The 24,010-nt window shown below is 33.9% G+C and overlaps 1 protein-coding gene across 15 annotated transcripts in view; it reads left to right on the top strand.

Annotated features, from left to right (window-relative positions):
* phactr4b (phosphatase and actin regulator 4b) overlaps window positions 1-21,732 on the top strand; it is a 91,511-nt gene extending 69,779 nt beyond the window's left edge. For 6 of the 15 annotated variants that reach the window (XM_087285397.1, XM_087285398.1, XM_087285399.1 and 3 more), the window contains 9 exons: window positions 1,642-1,773; window positions 5,408-5,918; window positions 9,546-9,835; window positions 13,260-13,440; window positions 17,035-17,090; window positions 17,461-17,522; window positions 18,732-18,869; window positions 19,048-19,124; window positions 20,265-21,732. In XM_087285397.1, coding sequence (XP_087141523.1) covers window positions 1,642-1,773; window positions 5,408-5,918; window positions 9,546-9,835; window positions 13,260-13,440; window positions 17,035-17,090; window positions 17,461-17,522; window positions 18,732-18,869; window positions 19,048-19,124; window positions 20,265-20,280 — 1,463 coding nt within the window. In that variant the 3' untranslated portion in view covers window positions 20,281-21,732. 15 annotated transcript variants of the gene reach the window in all.
* The last annotated feature ends 2,278 nt before the right edge of the window (window positions 21,733-24,010 follow it).

Here is a 24,010-nt window from a genome sequence, read left to right as displayed (position 1 = left end):
CCTCCACACTGCCTCCTGCTGTCCATTTGGAAACCAGTTAATAGTCCTGTTAGTCAGCGCTTCTGAAAAGCAGAGCTGCACATCTCACTTTTGTTTTATTTTACTGCTTTAAACATTTCACTGTATCGGTGCAAGCTGGAATGGTTTGGTTCTTGATTTTAAACCACAGTCTGATGAGTTAGAGGAGTATGTATTGTGCAAACTGTCCTTTTACCTACAACATTTAATTTTTTTTACTTCAGTTTGCACAGTGCTGCAATATTTTTGTTTGTGCAAAGACAACCGTTTGCAAAATGAAGATCGCATTACTGTTGACTTATTTTGGATCATCTAGGTATTCATGTCTATGGCTTTAGCTGGTTCTATGCGTTTAAAGTCAACATGAATTGCTGTTTGCAACCCATTATATTTCCGTAATAAGACATATTTCCAAATAAAACAGAATATTTTAGGGAACAGAATTACTTGTGGAGGGGAAAGAAATGAAAAATAAGCAGTTTGAATATTGTTATATATATATATATATATCGAACTAGTTAATTAAATAAATATATTAATATGTGCTGCAAGCTTTTCTCTCAGTAACAGAGCATATTGGCAATTTATTTTCTAAGGAAGAGCATGTTATATTTATGTTTTGATTCAATTGTGAGCTTTATTTTATTTAGAATAACTGACATCAGTCAGTGCCTTACATTTTGAAAGGGTCATGAACTGGCTTTTTTAAAATTATTATTATTATTATTATTATTATTATTATTATTCTGTTGTCTGAGCATCTGAGCACGTGTATAATGTGCACATGGATTTTACTCACAAAAATATCAGCCTCAACAAGTATTAAGCTTATTTCTTCCCTGTATTTGAGTCCATCTTGAAAAATGGGAGGATTTTATGGGCAAATGGCACTGACAACTTTTATGTAAATGCCATGTGATTGAAAATCCTTTGACATGAATTTTTACCACTTTTAAATTTTCAAAGTGTGTGCAAAGTGATCATATAATGACAACAAAACATCTAAAACAGACAAAACAGAGTTGCTTTTTATCCTTGACTTGTTATATCTGGAGTCCATCTCAAATTATAGTCTACACTTCATACCTATTTGGTTATTTTTTTAAATATATGTTGTTCATCTAGGCTTTTTCATTTGAGTTAATTTTCCTTTCACAGAAACGCAGTGAGTAAATTGTGCTTTAGACTGCTGCTATTTGCACATAAAATTAAACCACTGAAAAGATGTGGTATGTTAAATAGATCTGTGACATCATAGATGGGTACATTCCAGGATCTGGTATTTTCTGGGCCTTCTGTCAATAAAAGCTTTTTTTTTAGTTAAAGAGACGACTTCAGGTCTGTAACTTACAGGATTTTTGTTTAGTTTGACCTCTCCTATATTTTAAAAGCTCTGGTAAAAGTTGATTTCTCAGTTCATGACCCTTTTAAGATTGAGAACATTCATTAGGAATATAAATGGGATCACTTATGATTTCACGTTGACTTTAGAAAACTTTGTCTCACTGTTGTGCATATTGGTGAGTTCTTTACAGTCATTTAGATGAGCAAATCGTCCTGCTTTTTGAAGGTTTGTGTTGTTTGATGCTGGGGGACTGAGTGTTTTTGTCCCCCCCCTGCCAGCCTCCACCCTGCACGGGGGTGACGGCAGTGATATCCCTCTCTACTGGTCCTGTTGGAAGCGTGAGGGTGACTATGACGTCTACCTGTCCCTGCCTGTGTACCTCTGCCGGCGGGCAGGAGGCTTGCGCACAGGTAAACGTCGAGGATGGGCCGGTCACCAAAGCTGTGTGCTTCATCTGCTGCCATGTGCTCTAGAGCCTCATCTTCCTCACTCTCAGCTTTAGCATGCCTTTAGCACACCTGAGTGTGAGACTAACGTGTCCCCTCGCTGCTTTTCCTCCACTCCTTCCTTCTCTCTCACTATGGCAAGCTTTTTTAACATTTATTCTTTAAAAAATACTAGTGTCAATTTTCATGCAAATAGCTCATATTTTTTATTATTTTCTCTTAAGTACTATAGTACTTATTCATTAGCTAGTAGTGCTCATTTTTTACATACTTATGGATTTTTCCATTTCAGGAGATGCTAGTACATGTTTATTAGACACTAGTTCCTATTCAAAATATACATGTACTAATTTATTAGATACTAGAACTGTTTGTTATTTTCCTTGCAGTAGATGCCAGTACTTAATCTTTAGCAACTGGTATCTATTCAATAGACTTTAGTACTTATTATAAAACAAATCGTCACCTTGGAATTATAAAGTTCTATCTGCGTTCTGAATGATTTTGAGATATTGAGCTTCAAAGTTTTGGCATTCCATAGCAAACAGTATGTGTATAACTTTTGTTTTTTAAATAAAAAGTCTTAGAATGTAAACATTTTATAAAAAAAAACATCCCAAAATGTAAATAAGTTGTTATTTAAAAAAAAAATGTTAATAACTCAATTTTGACAAAAATGTCAGATAGAACCTTATAATTCTGAGGTGACGAACTATCTAATGAATGAGTAGATACCAGAACTTGCTCAATACTTGCTCGATACTTTTTCCTGTTCAATAAATACTAGTACTTATTTGTTCAATAGCAGGACCTAATAAATTGAGACTACCTAGTATATCGTTTCATAGATATTCTTTTTCATTAGACACTAGTTCCTATTCAAAATACACTAATTTACTAGATACTAGAACTGTACGTTGTTATTTATTTATTTTTTTGCAGTAGATACCAGTACTTACTTGTACTTACTCTTTAGCTACTGCTACCTATTAAATAGACTCTAGTACTTATTAAAAAACAACTATCTAATGAATAAGTAGATACCAGAACTTATTCAATAGATACTAGTTCATATTCAGTAAATACTAGAACTTATTTGTTAAATACCAGGACCTATTACACTGAGACTACTGCTTATAAACTTGTTCCTGAGATATTAGTTCTTTTTCATTAGACACTAGTTCCTATTCAAACTATACTAGTACTTGTTTATTAGATACTAGAACTGTTCATTATTTTCTTCGTAGTAGATGCCAGTACTTGTATATATTATTTAGCTGCTGGTACCTGTTAAATAGACACTAATCATTAGATAGTTGTTTCTGATAAGTAGATACCAGAACTTTTTCAATAGATACCTATTCAATAAATACTAGTACTTATTTGTTAAATTCCAGGACCTATTAAGTTGAGACTACTTATAAACTTGTTCCATAGATATCAGTTCTTTTTCATTAGACACTAGTTACTATTCAAAATACACAAATTTATTAGATGCTAGAACGATTCTTTTTTTTTTTTCCAATAGATACCATTACTTACTTGCAGTTGTTCTTTAGCTACTGGTACCTATTAAATAGACTCTAGGAGTTATTCGTTAGATAGTTGTTTCTAATAAGTAGATACCAGAACTTATTCAATAGATACTATTTTCTATTCAATAAATGCGAGTAAATATTTGTTAAATACCAGGACCTAATAATAGCTAAAACAAGTTCATTTTTAATATATATTAGTTACTGTTCTTTTGATACTAGTTCCTAATAGATACCAGTACTTATTAGTAGGCACACATGGAGTCAGGACAATTAGTTTTTTTCCTAGCCCATCAGTAGTATTTATTTACATGTTTAAATGTGGCTAAATATAAAGTAGTTTTGTAAATATATATTATTATTATTATTATTATTATTATTATTATTATTTTATTTTTTTTAAGTGACTTGCTTTGTTCACCAAACAAATGGATCTAGTTGGATTTGCATTGTAAACCTTACTAGTTCCTATTCAATATGTCATTTCTTTTTTTTTTTTTTTTTTTAGAAACTGACTTATTAAATGATTACTAGTATAACTCCAATACTAGTTCCTAATCAGTTGGCACTAGTTCATATATATTTGATAGTAGTACTTTGATATTGGTACCAATTAAATAGACACTTGTATTTGTTTGTTAGATGCTAATCAGTACATAGTAATAATTTAGATAAAAAAAGTACTAATCTAGAAGTGTACTTGTATCTAATAAATAACTACTACCTAATAATTAGTGTCATATCTAATGAACAAGTTCTAGTGTCTAATGAATAAATACTAGTATCTTTTTTAAATGTACTAAAGAATAAGCACTAGTAACTAATGCACTGGAAATAGTAATTGGTGTAAATGGATGCTAGTATGTTTTGTAGATTAAGTGTTGAAGTGGCTTACCCTACACTCACATTCTCAAGTGCAAACCGCATGTTTCGGGCATTAAAGCATTCAGCACATTATTAGCAGGTGTTCAAAAGACCCCCTGTGGAACTGAGTTGGTCTTTGCCACCGTTGCTGTAAATGCCCCGTCATGCCAAACAGATGCTAGCATATGTTCTGTATATGCTACCGCAGGCAACAGTTGCTTCAGCAGCAGCTGTGAGATTAGAGAGCGAGGAATGAATCCAGTCCACCTCATCACATGCTGAAGGCCTCAGCTTCAGGGCTGAAATTCATGTGTTTTGATTCGTAGAAAGGCAGGCTAATCCAAAAGCATGTTTTAACATGAGGTTAGCATGTTTAGCTAGAATTATGCTTTCTACTCATGAGTAATGTATAGCCTCTGTACTTCATTTGACTAAACACCATTTCTTTGGCAGTTTTGTGGAGCCATGTGACAAGGGCTTGTGAATGCGTCGATTTAGCAGTCACATGGCTTTTTGTCAATGAACTTGCTTGTTTACAGTGTGTTCCGCAACCAATTGGTATTTGCTCAGTTGGAATGATTCTACTAAAATAATATCACTAATCTGAAATATGAAATCTGTAAACCCTGTGTTAAAGAAAGTTAATCAAACATAATTTTTTTGTGATTATTTACTGACCCCTTATGTTGTTTCAAACCTGTACAAGTGTATTGCCTTTGGGGAGCACAGAAGAATAAATTAGAAACCATTTCTGATAAAAAAAAGACATAAACCAATTTTAGTTGTGCAGGTCTTTAAGTTATATTTATATTCTATTTTTATTAATATTTTTAGATTTTTAGTAGCTTTTTTTAATTGTAGTAATTGTATGTACAATTGTTAGTGTTTTGTATTAATATTTAGCTTTAACTTATAAATAATCGTAATTAATTATTTAGATTTTAATAAACATTTTGGTCATTTTGTTTTTTGCATTTGTCTTTTTTTATTTTACACATTGCACATAAAAAAATCTTGTGTCTTTCTTGGTAAAATGTTATATGGGTTTGAAATGACATAAGTGTGAGCATACAATTTCTGTAATCCTGAGTGACAGTACAGTACTATTACAGCTTAACTCTGCTGAATTATAATTATTTTTTCTAATATTTAAAACTTCATCTTACCTTCAGTGTTTCTTTACATATATTTTTCTACAGCTGAACTCGCACAAGGAGGCATGAACCTGGTACCAGCCAAGCCGTCGCCCCCCATGCCCCCGAAGAGAACCACACCTGTCACAAAACGCAACCCAGAGGACTCGCCCCTCACCATCGCCTCCCTTCCCTCCATCCTGTCAGAGGACATGAGGGCCAACATCCCCGGGGGCTACCAGCTGCCCCCGCCACCCCCATCACCACCTCTGCCTACACACATCCCCCCATCCCCTCCGCGAGCACACACCCATCACCTGCTCCACCAGCACTCGTACCCCTACCCCCTGCCTCAGCCACTGCCAGTCCACTTCGACCCTCCCAGCCCGCCAGAGGAGCCGCCAGCCAGGCAAGCCCCTATTCCCTTACACATCATGATCCAGAGGGCCCTCAGTAGCCCAGGACCCACTGTTCCACACCCGGACAGCTCCCAGCGAGCACATTCACTGCTGTTCGAGACACCGCCAGAGTACCAGGGCGGACGGCCGCTGCCGGTCACCATCCAGCCTCTCAAACTGTGAGTGTCATCTAGGTGGTGTCAAAAACATAGTTTAAAATTGCATTAGGCAGGTTAACATTAGGAAGAGAAATAATTAAAAGTTCTTTACATTTAGTATTTTAAAGTTGGCATGATGGTTAATTGCTGCTAGATTCTGAAACTTATAAAAGTTCAAATAGTCTTAATGGTTTAATAAAAGTACCCGGGAAGTGCTTTAGAAAGTGCATTTTTATATTGTTTGACGTAATCTCAACTGAAGAATAAAGAGGGTGGGATGTAGAGTAGCTCCTCCCCTTTTAAAAGGTAGCCATTAGTGTTTTGTTTTTATTTAAGCTCTGCCAATAAGAGTGGTTAAGGCTAAGCACATCTTGAAAGGTGGGACATGTCAGACATTAGAGAGCATTTGATTGGTCAAGCTTTGATGAGGAACTGAGGTGATGTGAAAAAAAAAATGTTGATTGATTTAGAAGGAAGTGACAAACTGCAAGCTTTACATGTTTATATTGGTTTTATATCTCTGTATTGTCCTTTTAGATGTTAATATTAAACTAATGGAAATTTGACAAAACATATAACAGTTTAATGTGTGTGTGTGTGTGTGTGTGAGACATGGATGGAGAACTGCAATTATTTGTTGCCCATACTTCCAGTGAAAGCATGTTGTACAGTGAAAGAAAATTTTTTCAGTAAATTAATGATAAATTACCTGTTGGAGAGGAGGTAGTTAGAGGTACATAAATTAAAAAAAAAAAAAATATATATATATATATATATATATATATATATATATATATATATATATATATATATATATATATATATATATATATATATATATATATAACAAAACACACTAACTGTATTAAACTCAAGTAGAATTGGACTGAAGATACCCTGATTGAAAAGCATAAAAAGAAACATCTTCAACGCATCAAACGTCTTAGCTAAACTACTATGATTAAAAAAGCAAAACATACACAAAACAGCACACTCTACTGAACCTAATGGAATAATACCAAAACAATCCTGAGTGTTTGTATATGTATATTGCGTGACTTGCTCACTTCTACACCCTCTCAGATGTATCACTCAAACAGGTATCAGTTAACTGGATGAGTTCACAAGCAAACACAATGCAATTTGCAATCTCAAAAGACTTGAGACCTACAAAGCTGTTCGTAGCTGTAACACACACATAAAACGACACACCCACATACAAACAAACGCACACACATATATAAGTACGTTCTGCAAGCGAACATAGCAATCTTCTAAATGTAAATTTTGTCACTGTTTTGGAACATACCAACTTATAGATGTCCTAACAGACTAAAGCATCTTAAATGTCTAAACATCTCAAATGTTTTATTTTAATTTCATGAAACCTTTAAGGTTACAAACAGTTTGAGGTGCCCAAGTAGTATAGTGTTGGCAAACATCCCAACGCTGCCCACACTGCAAATGGCATTTCATTGAACGCACATATGCTGTATGTAAAGTGCACTTCCATCTTAATAACCGAAAGAAAGTGGCGAGAAAAGCACTGTTAAGAAAGCATCTTGTCTTAGTAATGTGAATTAGTTTGCACAAACCCTTCAGCTCAATGCTTTATTATGAATGTTTATGTCTCTTCATACAAAAGGCTACTTTAATGAAAGTAGAATGCTGGGTTATTCACTTTTTTTGTACTTAAATAAGTTTCTGAGTTCAATACTTGACTCCTGTTTGGCCTAAAATAAGTTAATTAGATATTGGTTAAAAAAAAGATAATAAATAATACAAGTCATTTATTTTCTGGTCAGATTCTGAGTTTATTTTTTATTTTTTTAAACTGTGTTAATTGCAATATTACAGTTCATGAGATTAAAATGTGTAATATTATTACAATCAAATGCATAAAAATTATTTTGTAAGAGATATTTCATTTCGGGTTTCTGGTTTACAGTTTTATTATCAGTGAATGCCCCTTTTTCCTCATAACACACATGAAAACATAGTGAAGTCTTCACTTTCCATGAGAATTACACTTCATACAGTATATATATACCTTATTATTTTTCTATGATTATTTTTATGATTATTAGCAGTTTTTGTTTTATTAGTAAATAATGTAACAACTTAGTTAGTTAGTTAGTTAGTTGTCTTTATTTGTCTCTGTAAGGAGATTTCATTTGCAGCATTACACCCGCAATTTCACTTTTTATTTTTGAGAATTTCCATATCTCAGTAAATATAGGCAATGTATTTTCGTGCATTTAAACAAAACATATATCCATTATTAAATGGACATATTTATTAAAATAATATTTTAGTCACTGAACAAAATTAGAAATTAAAAGATAAAACAATTAAATTCTATATAAAAAAATATATATATTTTAATTACAACCTTTCAACTAAATTTTTCCCTTTTTTTTGAATCTCTTGATTTTTTTTCCTCTTTTTTAAAAATTTGTATTTAATAATTTTCTATAACATAAATTTGAGCGGACTAGTTTTTGGACCGTTATTGTGCGTTATTTTGTTAGATAACCTCCAGCTTTGGCTTCAGTACTGACAAATCTAATGGATATGCACATATATAAATTTGTCTAGCTTCCTTTTACAAATATGAATTTAAAGAGATTTGTGAGGGGTGTACTTATATATGCAGAGCACTGTATATAAATAAATAATATTTTTAAAAACCCATGGTAGCACTAATCTAAATATCGAAATACATATCAAATCTACTGACCATCAACTGCCACTAAGAGAGGAGAAATTTTAAAAACTTGATTGCTTGAGGGATAAATGACATTTCGATCTATTTCTTACGCATCTATGAACACAATATCAATGACATGATGGTAACAATTCGAAGGAGTATGATAAAGGATGTCTCTCATTATAAACAATCATCTTAGCTTTATTAAATACTCTTTCTTTGTATACACTTTCAATGCTCTTTTATTTTATTCACAACACTTTACTGGCTGTTACCACATACCGGCATCTTGATAATGCTTTAGCTCTGCAAATGTAAATTAGACACAGTCTTATCAAAATAACTTGATTTTTAAGAATGTAAAGTTGAAGTCAGAATTATTCAACCCCCTGTTTATTTCCCCCCCAATTTCTGTTTAACGGAGAGATTTCTTCAACACAATTCTAAACATAATAGTTTTAATAACTCTAATATCTCTAATCACTGATTTATTTTATCTTTGCCATGATGACAGTAAAAAATATTCTAGTAACTAGTTAACTATTCTAGCTACTATTGTAGTAACTAGATGACAGCATTTGTCAAACGTATCATTAGTTTGTTTACCACAGACCTTATTATACTAATTAATTTTAAAAATGCTCTTCAAAAAAAAAAGGAACCCACAGCAAATTATTTTTCCAGATTTTGTTCAAAACACCACTTCATACTTCGTTTATCTGGGCCTTTATGTTGTGTATCTAAATGAAACAGCTTTTTAAATGACATAACAATGCATGTCTCAACTTGATGTTTGGGAATTGTTTTTCCTTTGGGCTCCATTTTTTTGATATTTTGTGTCCTTCGATTGTCACTGGATGTAAAAAAGAAAAAGTTTCAGAAATATGTAATTCATATGGGTTCACTATGAATTCAGTATATATTTTTTATCTGCTCAGGGATGAGGATGATTACTCTGACGAAGAGGAGGAGGAAGAGGATGATGAGGACGACGAAGAACCTCCACCAGATCACCTTCCATCCCCTCAGTCTCAGCCAGAGCTTGAGCCTCGCAGCCGCAGGTGTCTTGTGGGAGAGCTGAGTGTCAGCGTCATCCCTGAAGGAAACAACAGCAGTGAAGAGGAAGAAGATGAGGAAGATCAGCACCCGGAGGAGAGCGACTCGGACGGGCCTGTGCTGTATAAAGACGATGAATCAGATGAAGACGAGGAAGACGATAGCCCACCAAGTATGTGAAAAGCTTTTTCTACTTTAAATAAACTAAAAATAAATGGTTCATTGCAAATTGTTAAAAACTATTTACACTACTGGTTAAAAGTTTGGGGTCACAAGGATTTTAAAATGCTTTAAAATAGGCTTCTCCTGCTCACCAAAGCTGCATTTATTTAATCAAAAATACAGGACAAATTGTGCAATTGTGAAATGTTCTTGCACTATGAAATAACTGTTCAAAAGTAGTTTATCACTTAATTTAATAATTTATTCAAGTTATTTTAAAAATGTTAAGTATTTTCAGCTTCATTTCTGAAGTCACATGATCCTTCAGAAATCACTCTAATAAATATTTAACACTTTAATCTTTTTTTTACATTTAATAATTGCCGTCTTGAACAGAATAATTTACTTTAAAAAAAAAACTGATCGGTAGTGTATACAAGCAGAATTCAAACAAGTTAAGTTGAACATTGCTAAATTTATTTAGTTTGTTTAAATACAGCCCTATATTAATTAATTGCAACCACTTAACTTAAATTTTTTTTTTTAAATCCAATGACTCTTTTTTTTTTTAGTGTACGGTATATGTATGGTCTGAAAAAAAATTTATTTAATGAAATATTTGTAAACCAGGTCAAAAAACTCAGGATGCTAATGCAAACTGTCACCTAATGAATGTTGACTTTGTCATCCTGGAATATGTGACCAAGGACCACAAAACCAGTGTTATTTTGTTGAGTCAAATTTATAGATTTTTCTTTTATGCCAACAAACATAAGTAAATTAAGTAAAGTTCATCTTCCATGAAGATATTTTGTAAATGTCCTGCATTAAATAGATCAAAACTCAGTTTTTGATTAGTAATGTGCATTGCTAAGGACTTAAAGGTGCAGTAGGTGATCTGCCAAAATGCTAACCGCTTAGCATATTATCTTTGGACGGCGGGGAAGGACTGTGATTTAAAGCCACACCCCCTGATATCGCGAGCGCGCGGATCGCGTCACAACAGCCGACAGACAACCCACTAGTTCATGTCATTCGCCAGTTAGTTAGTGCCAGCGCCGTGCAGGAATTACATGTATTACTTTGCCACACTTGCATGCTATTTCAAGACGAATATTCAGAGTAACGTTAGCGGTAAACAGTATAGAAAGGCTGTCATTGTTCAAAAATGACCCAATGTGAATATAAAAGCAACTTCAGCTCAATAAAGCAGGTTAGGCGGAATAGCGCTATTTACTGGTGTTTTGTTGTTAAACTAAATATAAATCTAAATAATAGATGCTGTCAAAGAACCTTATGAAACTGAAAATAATCAAATTATTATTTCACCGGGAGATTTCAGTGGCTGAACAACACGTCTGTGCATATAAGTCATTCATAACAGAACACAATCTAACATAAGCTTAGCCTGACTACAATAGTTTCAAAACAGAACATTACCTGTCTAACAGTAATACTTTAGCCATGGTTTCGTCCTTTCTCCAGCGTGCAAAAGTAACTCCAATACTGATTCAGGATTTTCAAAAGTTTTAATGAAGCATTTGATTTCTCCCGGTCCGTCTCGTGACCGCGCGGCCGCTTTAAGGGCGAATTACACCCGCGCTTGGCTTTACAGTAATCGGCCCGAGCTCGGCTGTCCTTCGGGGGCTCCGACTTGGCATCTGCGAATGGCGAACTCGCTCGGAGCGCATCGTTTGTGATGCAGACGGGCACGCGCTAATGGCGGATCTGCGTGAACAGATGCGCAGAAGTCGGAATCTACATTTGCTGACAGACAGTCTGACCTGCCTATCGGAATTAAGGGAGATGACAGTCCGACTCTATTTAATTGGATGAACATTTTTTAGTTTTATGCTTTACTCAGAATATAAAAATACATATTAAAACATTTAGATCATTTACTGTAATCATTACTATTGGACTGTGAAGAGACTTTCAACCAGCACTACAAAAAATGTTTCTGAAGACAATCACCTACTGCACCTTTAACTTAGAAAACTTTAAAGGGGTTTGTCATAATATTTAGATTGTCATGAACACTCGGAATCTAGATGTTCAAAAGTTTTGTATATATAGAGTTGAAGTCAGAATTATTAGCCCCCCTTTTGAATTTTTTTTTTTTTTAATTTCCTGAATGATGTTTAACAGAGCAAGGAAATTTTCACAGTATGCCTGATAATATTTTTTTCTTCTGGAGAAAGTCTTATTTGTTTTATTTCGGCTCGAATAAAAGATAATTTTTTTTTTAAAAAACATTTTAAGGTCAAAATTATTAGCCTCTTTAAGCTTATTTTTTCGATAGTCTACAGAACAAACCATCGTTATACAATAACTTGCCTAATTACTCTAACCTGCCTAGTTAACCTAGTTAAGCCTTTAAATGTCACTTTAAGCTGTAAAGAAGTGCCTTGAAAAATATCTAGTTAAATATTATTTACTGTCATCATGCCAAAGATAAAATAAATCAGTGATTAGAGATGAGTTATTAAGACTATTATGATTAGAAATCTGTTAAGAAAAATCTGCTCTCCGTTAAACAGAAATTGGGGGAAAAATATAACGGGGCGAAAAATTCAGGGGGCAAATAATTCTGACTTTAACTATATATACTGATATACTGTATGTGTGTATGTATGTATGTATGTGTGTGTGTGTGTGTGTGTGTGTGTGTGTGTGTGTATATATATATATATATATATATGTATATATGTATATATATATATATATGTATATATATATATATATATATATATATATATATATATATATATATATATATATATATATATACACATATTGATTCTACCAAATCATAAATAAATTCTATACTTAATATAATTTTCATACTTAAAATTGTCATTCTTATTTTTGTTATTAGAGAAACTAAAGGGCCTATAAACATTTTGTTTCAAAAACGCTTGTGATAGACTATTTTACATTAATGCTGATTATGTGTCAACTACTGTGAATCAGTACTTGTGATATAAGTTTTATTGTAATATAAGGTATTTTGTGCTCACCAATGTCATTCCAAAAAAACATACATGTTTACAAAATTGTACACAAATCTATTGTTAAAAACTACCATTTAACCATTTGTAATTTAACTAAGTGTTATTTCTGTGATTTAAGACTTTTTAACATTGTTCCTTCATTTTTTTACTGTCACATAATCTTTCAGAAATTGCTTGAATATTTAAATTTATCATAATCAATGCTGAAAACAGGAGTGCTGTTTAATAATTTTGTGGAAACATTATTCTTTTTTTCAGGATTCTTTAATAAATAGAACATTCAGAATAACATCCCTGTGTTCAGAGCGGCCTTCTGCTGTCTGTATTAATTTCACAGTTTTTATTTTAGTAGGACTGTACATTCAGACATCTGTCCGTATAAAAGCGAGCCAGATCTTGTGACTGTGTGTGTTGTGGCAGGTGCTCTGGCCAGCAGGGTGAAGAGGAAGGACACGCTGGCGCTGAAACTGAGCAGTCGGCCCTCTGCTCCAGACAGGCAGGCTCCTGAGCGGCAGGCCAAATCGGAGCACTCGGGTCTGTCATGGCAGAGTAAGGAGCAGTGGGAGGCCATCCGAACACAGATCGGGACAGCACTCACACGGTAAAAACTTACTAACTCACATCAATACAGAGTACACTCAAAAACTTCATCTCAACACAGCTGCGAATCACAGGGCATCAAGTTAGTCTGGGGTAACAATTTACTCCAATTCAACAAAATACAGTTTGTTGTATATTAAAAGTAAAAACACACAAAGAATTATAGAGTTAAAGGCAAAAATATCAGCCCTCCTGTAAAATTTATATATTTTTCTACACATTGTTAAACAATAGTTTTAATTACTAATTTCTTTTATATTTGTCATGATGACAGTACATAATATTTTATTAGTTATTTTACAGGATGTTAGTATCCAGCTTAAAATGTAATTTAAAGGCTTAACTGGACAAGATTAATTATAAATTCATTGACAACAGGGGTGAAGTTGGCACCCCAAAAATAAATGATCCCTAAAAGTATGCCATTCCTTTGTGCAATGTTTGTGCTGCAAAAATGAATTTATGCTGGTTTGGTGTCTGAGATATTAAGGATTATTTATTTGACCGTGTGATGTCACTTTCCACCCCATGTTGCTCAAATCGCTCCAAATCAGCACAGTTCCTTTGTGCTCGGTTTCTGCTGGCTTGTGCCGTTAAAACAAATGCTGTATCTATTTTCCTTGTTTAGGTACAAGCAAAATATTTTTGCAGTTGTGACGTCCCTTTTCACCCCAGTTTCTTTAAATCGCACAAAACTGGAGTCATTCGTTTGTGCTCTATTTGTGTTGGGTTGTGCTGTTAAAATGAACTAGATTTGCAGCAACATGGGGTGGAAAGTGACATCACACAGTCAAAAAAAATAATGCTTAATATATCAGACACCAAACCAGCACAAACGTTTGCTTTTGCAGCACAAACGAGTAGCATAGTTTTGGGGGTTATTTATTTTTATGGGGTGTCAACTTCAGGGAGGATTGTCCTGTAGTCAATCGAAACAAATCTAAAAGAAAAAAATCAATACTTTGAAATGCCTTTTTTTAAACATGATTTGGGAAATTGTTTAAAAATAAAAGAATATTTTGTTTAAATCACAGAAGTTAATAAATAACAATAATAAATAAAATGTTAATAATATAGATTTTTGGTTTGTTTGATGTGTGACGTCACTTTCCTCCCCATGTTGCTCAAATCGCTCCAAATCAGCACAGTTCTTTTGTGCTCGGTTTGTGCTGGTTTGTGCCGTTAAAACAAATGCTGTATCAGTTTTCCTTGTTTAGATATAATCAAAATATTTTCGGGGGCCAGGATTTCACTTTCAACCCCAGTTCTTCTAAATCACACAAACCAGGAGTCATTCATTTGTGCTCGATTCGTGGTGGTTTGTGATGTTAAAGTGAACTTGATTTGGATTGATTTGAGCAACATTCAGTGGTAAGTGACGTCACACCATCAAAAAAACATTTGCTTTTTGGACACAAACTTGGGCTCTACGATTAATCAAAACTGAATTGCAATCGTGCTTTGAAACGTTGCAATTAGCAAAGCGCTATAGGCTGCAATTATTAATAATAAAAAAATAATAATAATAATAAATTATGTATCGTATAATTTCCCCCACCCAGAGCAAATGCGTGACTTACTATCCAATTGAGTAAGCACACTTTTATTCTGCCCAATCAGCGTGACTGAACTATGTGGAAAGCCCACAATAAAGCAGACAAACAGGAAATCGGGCACAAATAGGATGATGGCGTCTGCCACTTCAGAAGCATTAATAGACAAATTCTTATCAAAGAAAAATCACATCACACATCAGTAATATGGGAATATTTTGGTTTCAAAGTCACAGACACCAAACAAAACCAGGTCATTTGTTAGAGCTGTCGCACAATTGTTGCGACAGCACGAGGAATAACAACAACCAGCACCTAAAGAAAGCACCACATGGGGCTATATGAGTGTCTTGCTAAAAAGTCAACTAAAAGTATAACCAGTGATACTCAATCTAGTAGCAACAGCAAAGTTCAATTTCAGAGTTGTTTGCAGCTGTTACATCATATTAAAAAACATCACAAAGGCACCAGGAGATAACTCACGCCAATATCTTTTCAGTTGCTTTTTTAACTAACACACACTGCATTTTAGCAGTAGGAAGCTACAATACAGAATATTGAGCTGAAGATTGACTACAAAAATAAATCGCAAAACAAATCGAAATTGCAAATATCTGTTAAATCGCAAATATATATTTTCCTCAAATCGCACAGCCCTAGCACAAACATAGCACAAGCTAGAGGCATAGTTTAGGGGGCTATTTATTTTTATGGGGAGCCAACTTCACTGAGGTTTTGTTTTGTATTCAATCAAAACAAATCTAAAAGAAAGAAGACTTTCTCCTGAAGATAAAATATCAATACTATGAAATGCCTTTGCTTTGTTAAACAGGATTTGGGAAATTGTTTAAAGGGGTGGTCCACTATGATATCATATTTTAAACTTTAGTTAATGTGTAATGTAGCTGTGTGAACATAACATCTCTGAATGTAAAAAGTTCTAAGTTCAATGCAAAGGGAGACCTTGGGTTTTACATAGTTAGCTTAGCAAAGCCTACAATGAACAAATTTTGGGGACTACAAAAAATATTTCCGCCCCCTGTGAGATCACAAAAGTTTGTTACTGCGCATCCAAATTGAGTATGCAGGTAAGGTCCGTGGCCAGAGGCACTATAACGTCATAGCAGAGATAAAGCTAAAAATGTGTTTAAACGCTGCTATTTCCACAGAGCTTCGTCCGTTTCTGTATTTAGGCTTCCAAAGGACACAAACACAGAAGTGCTTACAGTTCAATATTAATTATGTTACAGAGAATTATAAAACACACAGCAAGCATGATTTGACAAAACAGCTCCAGAATATCTCCTAGTTCAGTGCTGGATTCAGCTAAAATCTTCTCAAAGCAGAAGCTGTCAGGTACAACCAGTAAGTGTTTTTATTAGTTAAAATAAATCCAGGCTCAAACAGGTAGCATCCCACATCTTCTGCTTTATTTTTTGTCAAGATATATTACAGAAAATAACTTAATCCGAGCATCAGAGAAAAAGAAAGTCCAGCGCACATCCTCTTGCTACAGAAAGTTCACACACACACACACACACACACACACACACATACACACATATAAATGCAAACGCTATTAAAGGAGCCACACCCCATTTTCACTCATTAAAGACACTTGTCAGATTTTATTTTAGAGAGCAGGCAGGAGGTTGACTGAGGTATACACAGCAGAAAAGCGCGTGCTTTTACAGCCGTGACGTGGAGCCGTTTCGTCAATCGCAGCACATTTTAACGATGACCAATCAGAGTCACTTAAGGGCGGGCCTTTCAGAGGAACTAGGAAATTTGACAGTCGTTTTCATGTTAGCTGAGTAGCTGTGTATAATCAAAGTCAGATATATGAAAAAATAACGCGATTTCCTTCAAGTGAAACATGAGCACACATTGCTTTGCATCTTATACACAACCAAGCCTTAAAAGTAAATTGTGGACCACCCCTTTAAAAAGAATTGTCTTGTTTTAATCACAGATGTTACTAAATAATAATAATAAATAAAATGTTAATAATATAGATTTCTGGTTTGTTTGTTTTTTTGCAGACGATTGAGCCAGAGACCTACTGCTGAGGAATTGGAACAGAGAAACATTCTCCAGCGTAAATTGCCTCTTTATGCTCACTCCAGCCATTGTTTTGTCATTTATTTTCCATCCTCTGATCTGTCCTCTCCTTTTCCTGTTTTATTAGTCACATTTGTTGATTCCCACAATGTTCACTGAATGACTGATTCTGACCCACATCACAGTTTGTTCATAAGAGATTACTGACACTGTCTGCTTTGTTTATTTCTCTCATGTGATCCTATGAATTCTAGTTTGCGACATTTTGTCTGAAAAAAATCCACATTTATTTTGTACTTAGCCTTCATCTTCTCAAAGTTTTTTTTCAAACTGCTCATCATTTTTTATGAATTTGTATTTCAATCAACCCTATCGGGGTCATAATAATGGTTCTCATTTCCCCTCAGCCAAAAATGAAGCTGACAGACAAGCAGAGGTCCGAGAGATCAAGCGCAGACTCACCAGAAAGGTGCGATTCAGTTGTCTTGCATTACAGCTGGAATAGAATATTCATGTTCATTTTGCAAGAAATAAATTTGACCATTGAAGGAGTGACTAGTCAACATGAGCTCTGCTACCAAAGGAGAAGACGAAGCCATAACATCAAAGCAAATTAAACTTCATCTTTCTCCACCAAAAACACTCAGAATTAAAAAAAATAATACCTAGATATATGCTGTAGTTTAGGACATGCTGCCGTTGTCTTGCACATTGTCCCACAACAACATTTAAAAACTGTAGAATAGTGAACAATGTTTTATATTTATTTTATTGTCTAGACTTCTAGATTTTTTTAAGTAATGCAATAGTTACTTTTCCTGGTAATGAGTTACTTTTGTAATTATATAACTCAGTTACTATTTGTGAGAAGTAACTAGTAACTATAACTAATTGCTCTTTTTAAGGAAAGTGAAGGCTTAATTGTACTGTAACACCTGTTTATCACTGTTTCCATTCTCCCAAAACCCTTCTGTTGACTTTCTGGTTGTCTGAAGCCCCTCCCTCAGTAATACGCAATAAGGGTCTAATTGGTCAGCTGCCCTAGTGCATTCATATTCTCCGGTTGGGTTTCCATTCTAACCTTAAGCAAATCTTTTCTAAGTTAAAAAAAAAAGTTGCCAAATGTGAAAGTACTAAATGGGTTTCCATTAAGTTGCTGGACCAGCTGACTGTAATATTCGTAACCTAGTAGCCAACAATAAAAATGTGAGGTATAATGAAGATATCAAAGAATAATTAGTCACATGGGCATAATGTTCACTATGTCACTTTATATTCTCAAATGCATATCTCGTTATTTGCTTTAACCCACAAGTTTCACACAAGTCCAAAACCACCTTAATCGAGCGTAAAAACTTTCTTGTGTATTTTTATTAAAAATTGTACTCATTTTGCATGTGATACTTTAAAAATGCACACTACCACAGGGTGATTGAAACCCAGCTATTGACTGCCTAGTACACAATGAAGAAAACTTTATGCCCAGCATGCTTCACACCCTTGCTTTAGGCCCTAAAGGCGAATTCTATAAAAGAAAATGTCTCCCTTAGTGTAAAACTTTAAGCATTATACATTTAAAGATGTTGTTTATGCTCAAACAGCTGTATTAAACTCTAAGTAAAGTTCTTAAACTGATAGCATTTGTAGCATGCGTTCATCTGCTTTTCTTCTTTTTCAGTTGAGTCAACGACCGACTGTAGCCGAACTACAGGCCAGAAAGATCTTACGTTTCCACGAGTATGTGGAGGTCACAAGCGCTCAGGATTATGACCGTCGTGCTGACAAACCGTGGACCAAACTCACTCCCGCAGACAAGGTACAAATATTACAAAAACTTTCAGTCTGGCATCTCATTAGCATACCTTGCAAGCACACACACCTATTTGTGTCTATTTAAAGATCTAAAGATATCAGTTTACTTTGATAGTGGTGATTATAAATAGTTTTAAAGCACAATTTTTTTTTAATTTCTTATTTTAACCTGTTTTTTTTAGGCTGCTATTCGTAAAGAGCTCAATGAGTTTAAGAGCTCAGAGATGGAAGTGCATGAGGAAAGCAGAATTTATACAAGGTAAGTGTAAATAAAATAGATTTATTCACATAAATGGACTATGTGAATAATTGAAAAAATTAAGTCAACTTCCAAGTAGGCATGGGGCGGTATAAATTTATGACAGTATATAACCTTGGATAAAGCGGTATCACGGTATTGGGATTACTGCTCTAAAATAAGTTCTTTTTAAATGCCTGGGTAAACTTTTTCCCCCACTCAACACAATATGCTTCATTTTAAGAAACATTGATAATATTTTGGAGCAGTAAACCTGTCGGGCTAAAGTGAACATAAATCATTGACCTCTGCTCTCTTCATTAGTTTCAAAAACACAAAATTCCTAACAACACACAAAAAATACATTAAAAATAACCTTACATACAGTTGAAGTCAGAATTATTAGCCCCCCTGTTTATTTTTCCCCAATTTCTGTTTGATGCAGAGAAGATTTTTTTCAACACATTTCTAACCATATAGTTTATAGTACACAAATAGTTTTAACAACTCATTTCTAAAAACTGATTTATTTTATCTTTGCCATGATGACAGTATTTAAAACTTTATTATATATTTTTCAAAACATTTCTATACAGCTTAGTGACATTTAAAGGCTTAACTAGGTTCATTAGGTTAACTAGGCAGGTTAGGGTAATTAGGCAAGTCATTGTATAATGATGGTTTGTTCTGTAGACTATCAGAAAAAATATATATATAGCTTAAAGGGGCTAATAATTTTGACCTTAAAATGTTTGTTTTTTTTATTAAAAACTGCTTTTATTCTAGACGAAATAAAACAAATAAGTCTTTCTCCAGAAGAAAAAATATCAGACACACTGAAAGTTTCCTTGCTCTGTTAAACATCATTTGGCCAAATTTAAAGAAGTAAAAATGAAATGCAAAGGGGGGCTAATAATTCAGACTTCAACTGTATACCTTGGGAACGGGATAACAGAACATTTTAGCGGTATTAAAACCTTGACTCATCCAGACCAGGGTAAATCTAGAAAAGGTTATCGTTCCATGCCTACTTTTGAAGTTATAACCAGTTTACTCGCTTATTTGTGAGTGGGTAGCTCTTGTGGGTAAACTATTCCTTTAATATTTTAAACTCACAAATTCTTTGTCTTTTTAAACATGTGGCTTTGTCTCATCTTTTAGATTCCATCGTCCTTAATGGCATTTTTTACCCGGAGAATGAAGCACTTAAAGGCCGGTGGATTTTGGGAGGAAATGACTGTGTTTTTTGTGCTAAGGAGCCTCAGTGGTCTCGGAGCTCCTCTCAGACTGCTTTTAATATGAATGTACATCTTCAGACACCTGGAGCATTCAGAAGCAAATCTAAAAACAAAAAAAAATAAAACAAAAAAAAATAGTTGTTTCTCAGTCGTTCACCCATTAGTGTGCGGGACGGGTGACCTCTGGGGGACAGATGCAGTATTTCTCCTGGACTTTAGGGGACCCTTGTGCCAAGACAGAGAGGCGATGAAGGACTTACAGAGGATGTGACGTGTGCCAATGGCAGATATTCCTCTCTCTACTCTCTGAATGGCCTTCTTTTCTGCTTTTACTTCATATGATAAAACTTTATTTCCTTTCAGGGAAGTGTAACAAAGTTAAAAATAATAGTAATAATAATGATAATGTGACAATAATAAATACAGTAATACTACAGTAAGTGTTAGTTACTGAGCATAGCAGGGCAGACGGAAGAACTGCAAGACTAAGGCCTGAGCCTGGACTTTAATTGTGTATTTGTGTATGTTTGTATAGGCTGCTGTAATTTTTCCCTTAGTTGGAGCGTTTTAAATATTAGAAACTTTAAGGCACAAGTTGTTGTTTTTTTTTTTTTTTTTGTATTGCATAACTTTGGCGTTGGCCATCTTTATTCAGGACAGGGTAACAGATCCCCCCCCCTACTCTAGGGTCCTCTCTGTTTGAGAAGTCATGAAGGAGAATAGAAGAATATGGGATGAATTTTAGTTAGAATGTAAGCGTTTTGCATATCACAATATTGATTTACAGCAAAACTGTGATCTGGTATGTTTTGTTTTTTATCATATCACCTTCTGTAAAAGTGAGGTCCAGCTATTTCAGTTTTAAGAGGCGTCCGGGTGATGTTTACAGAATGTTTTATTTCTAAATAAAAAGGATTTCCTGATTATTTATTACCCATTTAAAAGGAGGAAGGATTCATTCTGGGCACGCACTGATATCATTCTTAAAAATAATGAAGTTTTGTTGACGGAGGTTAATGCGGCAGGAACTGTTTTTTGTTTTTTGCAATAATTTTATGCTTTTGTTTTTCGGCCAGTAGGATAATAGGAAATGCTCTGCTGTACAGATCCATTCTGTAGATGAAACTGACTGTTTGTGTATATCTTGTCTTCCTTTTATTTTGAGAAATATTTTAAATATATTGAAACTCATATAGGTTACTATTTTTTTAAGCACAAAATGATTAGTGTATTATTCGACACTACAAGAATGGGAGCAGAATGTTCCACTGTAATGTAGCGTTGTATATTCTTGCCTTTTAATTATATGTGAACTTTTAGAAACTGACAGTACATTTGCTGTTTAGATGTAAACACCTCTGAATCAAATAAATTAAAACGCTTACCAATAATGTTTGCGTCGCTTTCGTTTTTATTGCTCATAGAAATGTATTCTTATGACACTAACATTTCCTGTTCATTTATTAAAAGGTATTATGAGGTTTCATAGTTTATTTATTTATTTATTTATTTTTATCACATACTACTGAGATTTAAAATAGTGCCACAGTTCTTTTATTGAGGTAAAGTTGGTTTTATATGCACACATTCAGGCTTCTCTTTAATAATATAATTTCAGCAAAGTGTAGTCATTGGAAATTCTAAACAGTGAAATCATATCAGCAGCCAATAACTATCAAAGTACAGCATTGTTCACAGTCAATTAAATGGTGCTAATGTTGTTTTGAAGTCATACTTGCATATCATTTTAGTCTGAATGCAGGGTAAACAATATAGGGAGTTGTCACTGAATAAATGTGCAAATATAAACCCAACTTGACCTCAATAGTTCATTTGGGGTTAATAAAAAAGTTGATCAAGGACAGATTACTTTGTATGTAATAGTTTTTCCAAATTGTAAGGATTCACTGTACATGCAATTATGGAAATATCACAATTGTAGAATTGAATTTTTTAAATGAACATATAAATGACTTATGGGGAAAAAACATAGAAATCCAGATAAGTTTTAATGGTACAGTTTAATGGTTTGTACTATATTTCTTTGTTGTTTTTGTTGTTGTTCAGATCTTTTTTATTAACATTTTGATCAATAAAACAACAATTTTAAAATTTTTTGAAAAACCGATGAGACGATTTATCTTTTTCTCCAACAGAGCCCACTGCACCATTTCTATACACTGTATTATGCATATTTTTTATCTGCTTTACATCATGTCATGATGTACCGTATACATAAATACAAGTATGGGTTAGTAGGTTAGGGTAATTAGGCAAGTTATTTTATAACTGTGGTTTGTTCTGTAGACTATCGAAAACAATATAAAGTTTAAAGGGGCTAATGATTTTGACCATAAAAGGTTTTTTTCTAAAAATTTAAAATGCTTTTTTTCTAATAAAACAAAAGACTTTTTCCAGAAGACAAAATAGTATTAGATATACTGTGCAAATTTCTTGCTGTGAAAATTTCTTGATCATTTGGAAAATAAATAAATAAATAAAATTTAAAAAAAGGTGTAAAGAGGGCTAATAATTCTGACTTCAATTGTAAAACCACACACAAGTCACACTAGGCTTAGTAAATATATTAAAAAAAGAAAATAATAAAGATATAATTTAAAATGGAGGGAAGAAAAAGTTAGAAACAAATGAACAACTTTTGGATCAATTTGCTCTATATATGTATTAAAAAATAAGATTACATTTTTGACTGCAACCTTTGGTAGAGCACCAAATCTTTTCCATTGGAAGATACTAAGATGCCGAATCCAATGATTGCAAGGGTCAATTGATACATGCAAAATATTTGAAACTATTTGTACTATAATTTGATTGTATTCCATTACCTATTGTATACCCTGGTGAAAAATCCAGCTTAAACCAGCCTAGGCTGGTTGGCTGGTTGACCAGCCTGGTTTTAGAGGGGTTTTGGCCATTTCAAGGTTTTCAGCTATTTCCAGCCTGGTCTTAGTTGGTCAGGCTGGAAAATGACCAGCCAAATCCATCTAAAACCAGCTTGACTAGCCTGGTTTAAGCTGGATATAGCTGGTTTTGGCTGGACTCCCAGCTTGGCTAGGCTGGTCAAGCTGGTTTTAGCTGGTCATCTCTCAGCCTGACCAGCTAAGATCAGGCTGGAAATGACTGGAAACCAGCCTGGAAGTGGCCAAAACCCCTCTAAAACCAGCCTGGTCGACCAGCTAAAACCAGCTAGATTTTTCAGCAGGGTATAGAGGCTGTTATAGTTTCCATTATAATTATTTATCATTATAACCAATAAAACTGCTACAAATTTATGGGTTTCTATGTTTTTTTTATTTATTTATAATTTTTTTTTATTATTAAAGGATGTTAAAGCTCTTTGTAAAAGAGCAGTTTACACCATCCCAGCTGGGAATTAAAGGTCTAAATACTTTTTAACCACATTTGTTCTGCATTTCATGTGTCTGCAACTTCCAAGAAAGAAAAAAAAAAGATGATTAGCAACAAATGTACAAGGATGAGGTTTCACAGTTTCGTTTTAAGGAAATGTCAGAAATGGGTAATAATCCTCATTTCAATCATGACAGAATCTACTTATTTTTCATTTGTGTCTTGTACACTTAAAAAAATACTTTTGCTGTTTGTTCTAACCACAAAAATGAGTTGAAACAAGACACAATAAGGTACAAC

This window comes from Danio rerio, chromosome 16 (assembly GCF_052040795.2).
Source record: "Danio rerio strain M-AB ecotype USA chromosome 16, GRCz13ab, whole genome shotgun sequence".
Lineage (NCBI taxonomy): Eukaryota > Metazoa > Chordata > Actinopteri > Cypriniformes > Danionidae > Danio > Danio rerio.
Note: the sequence above shows the minus strand (reverse complement) of the source record. Positions and strands in the feature narration are given on the sequence as shown.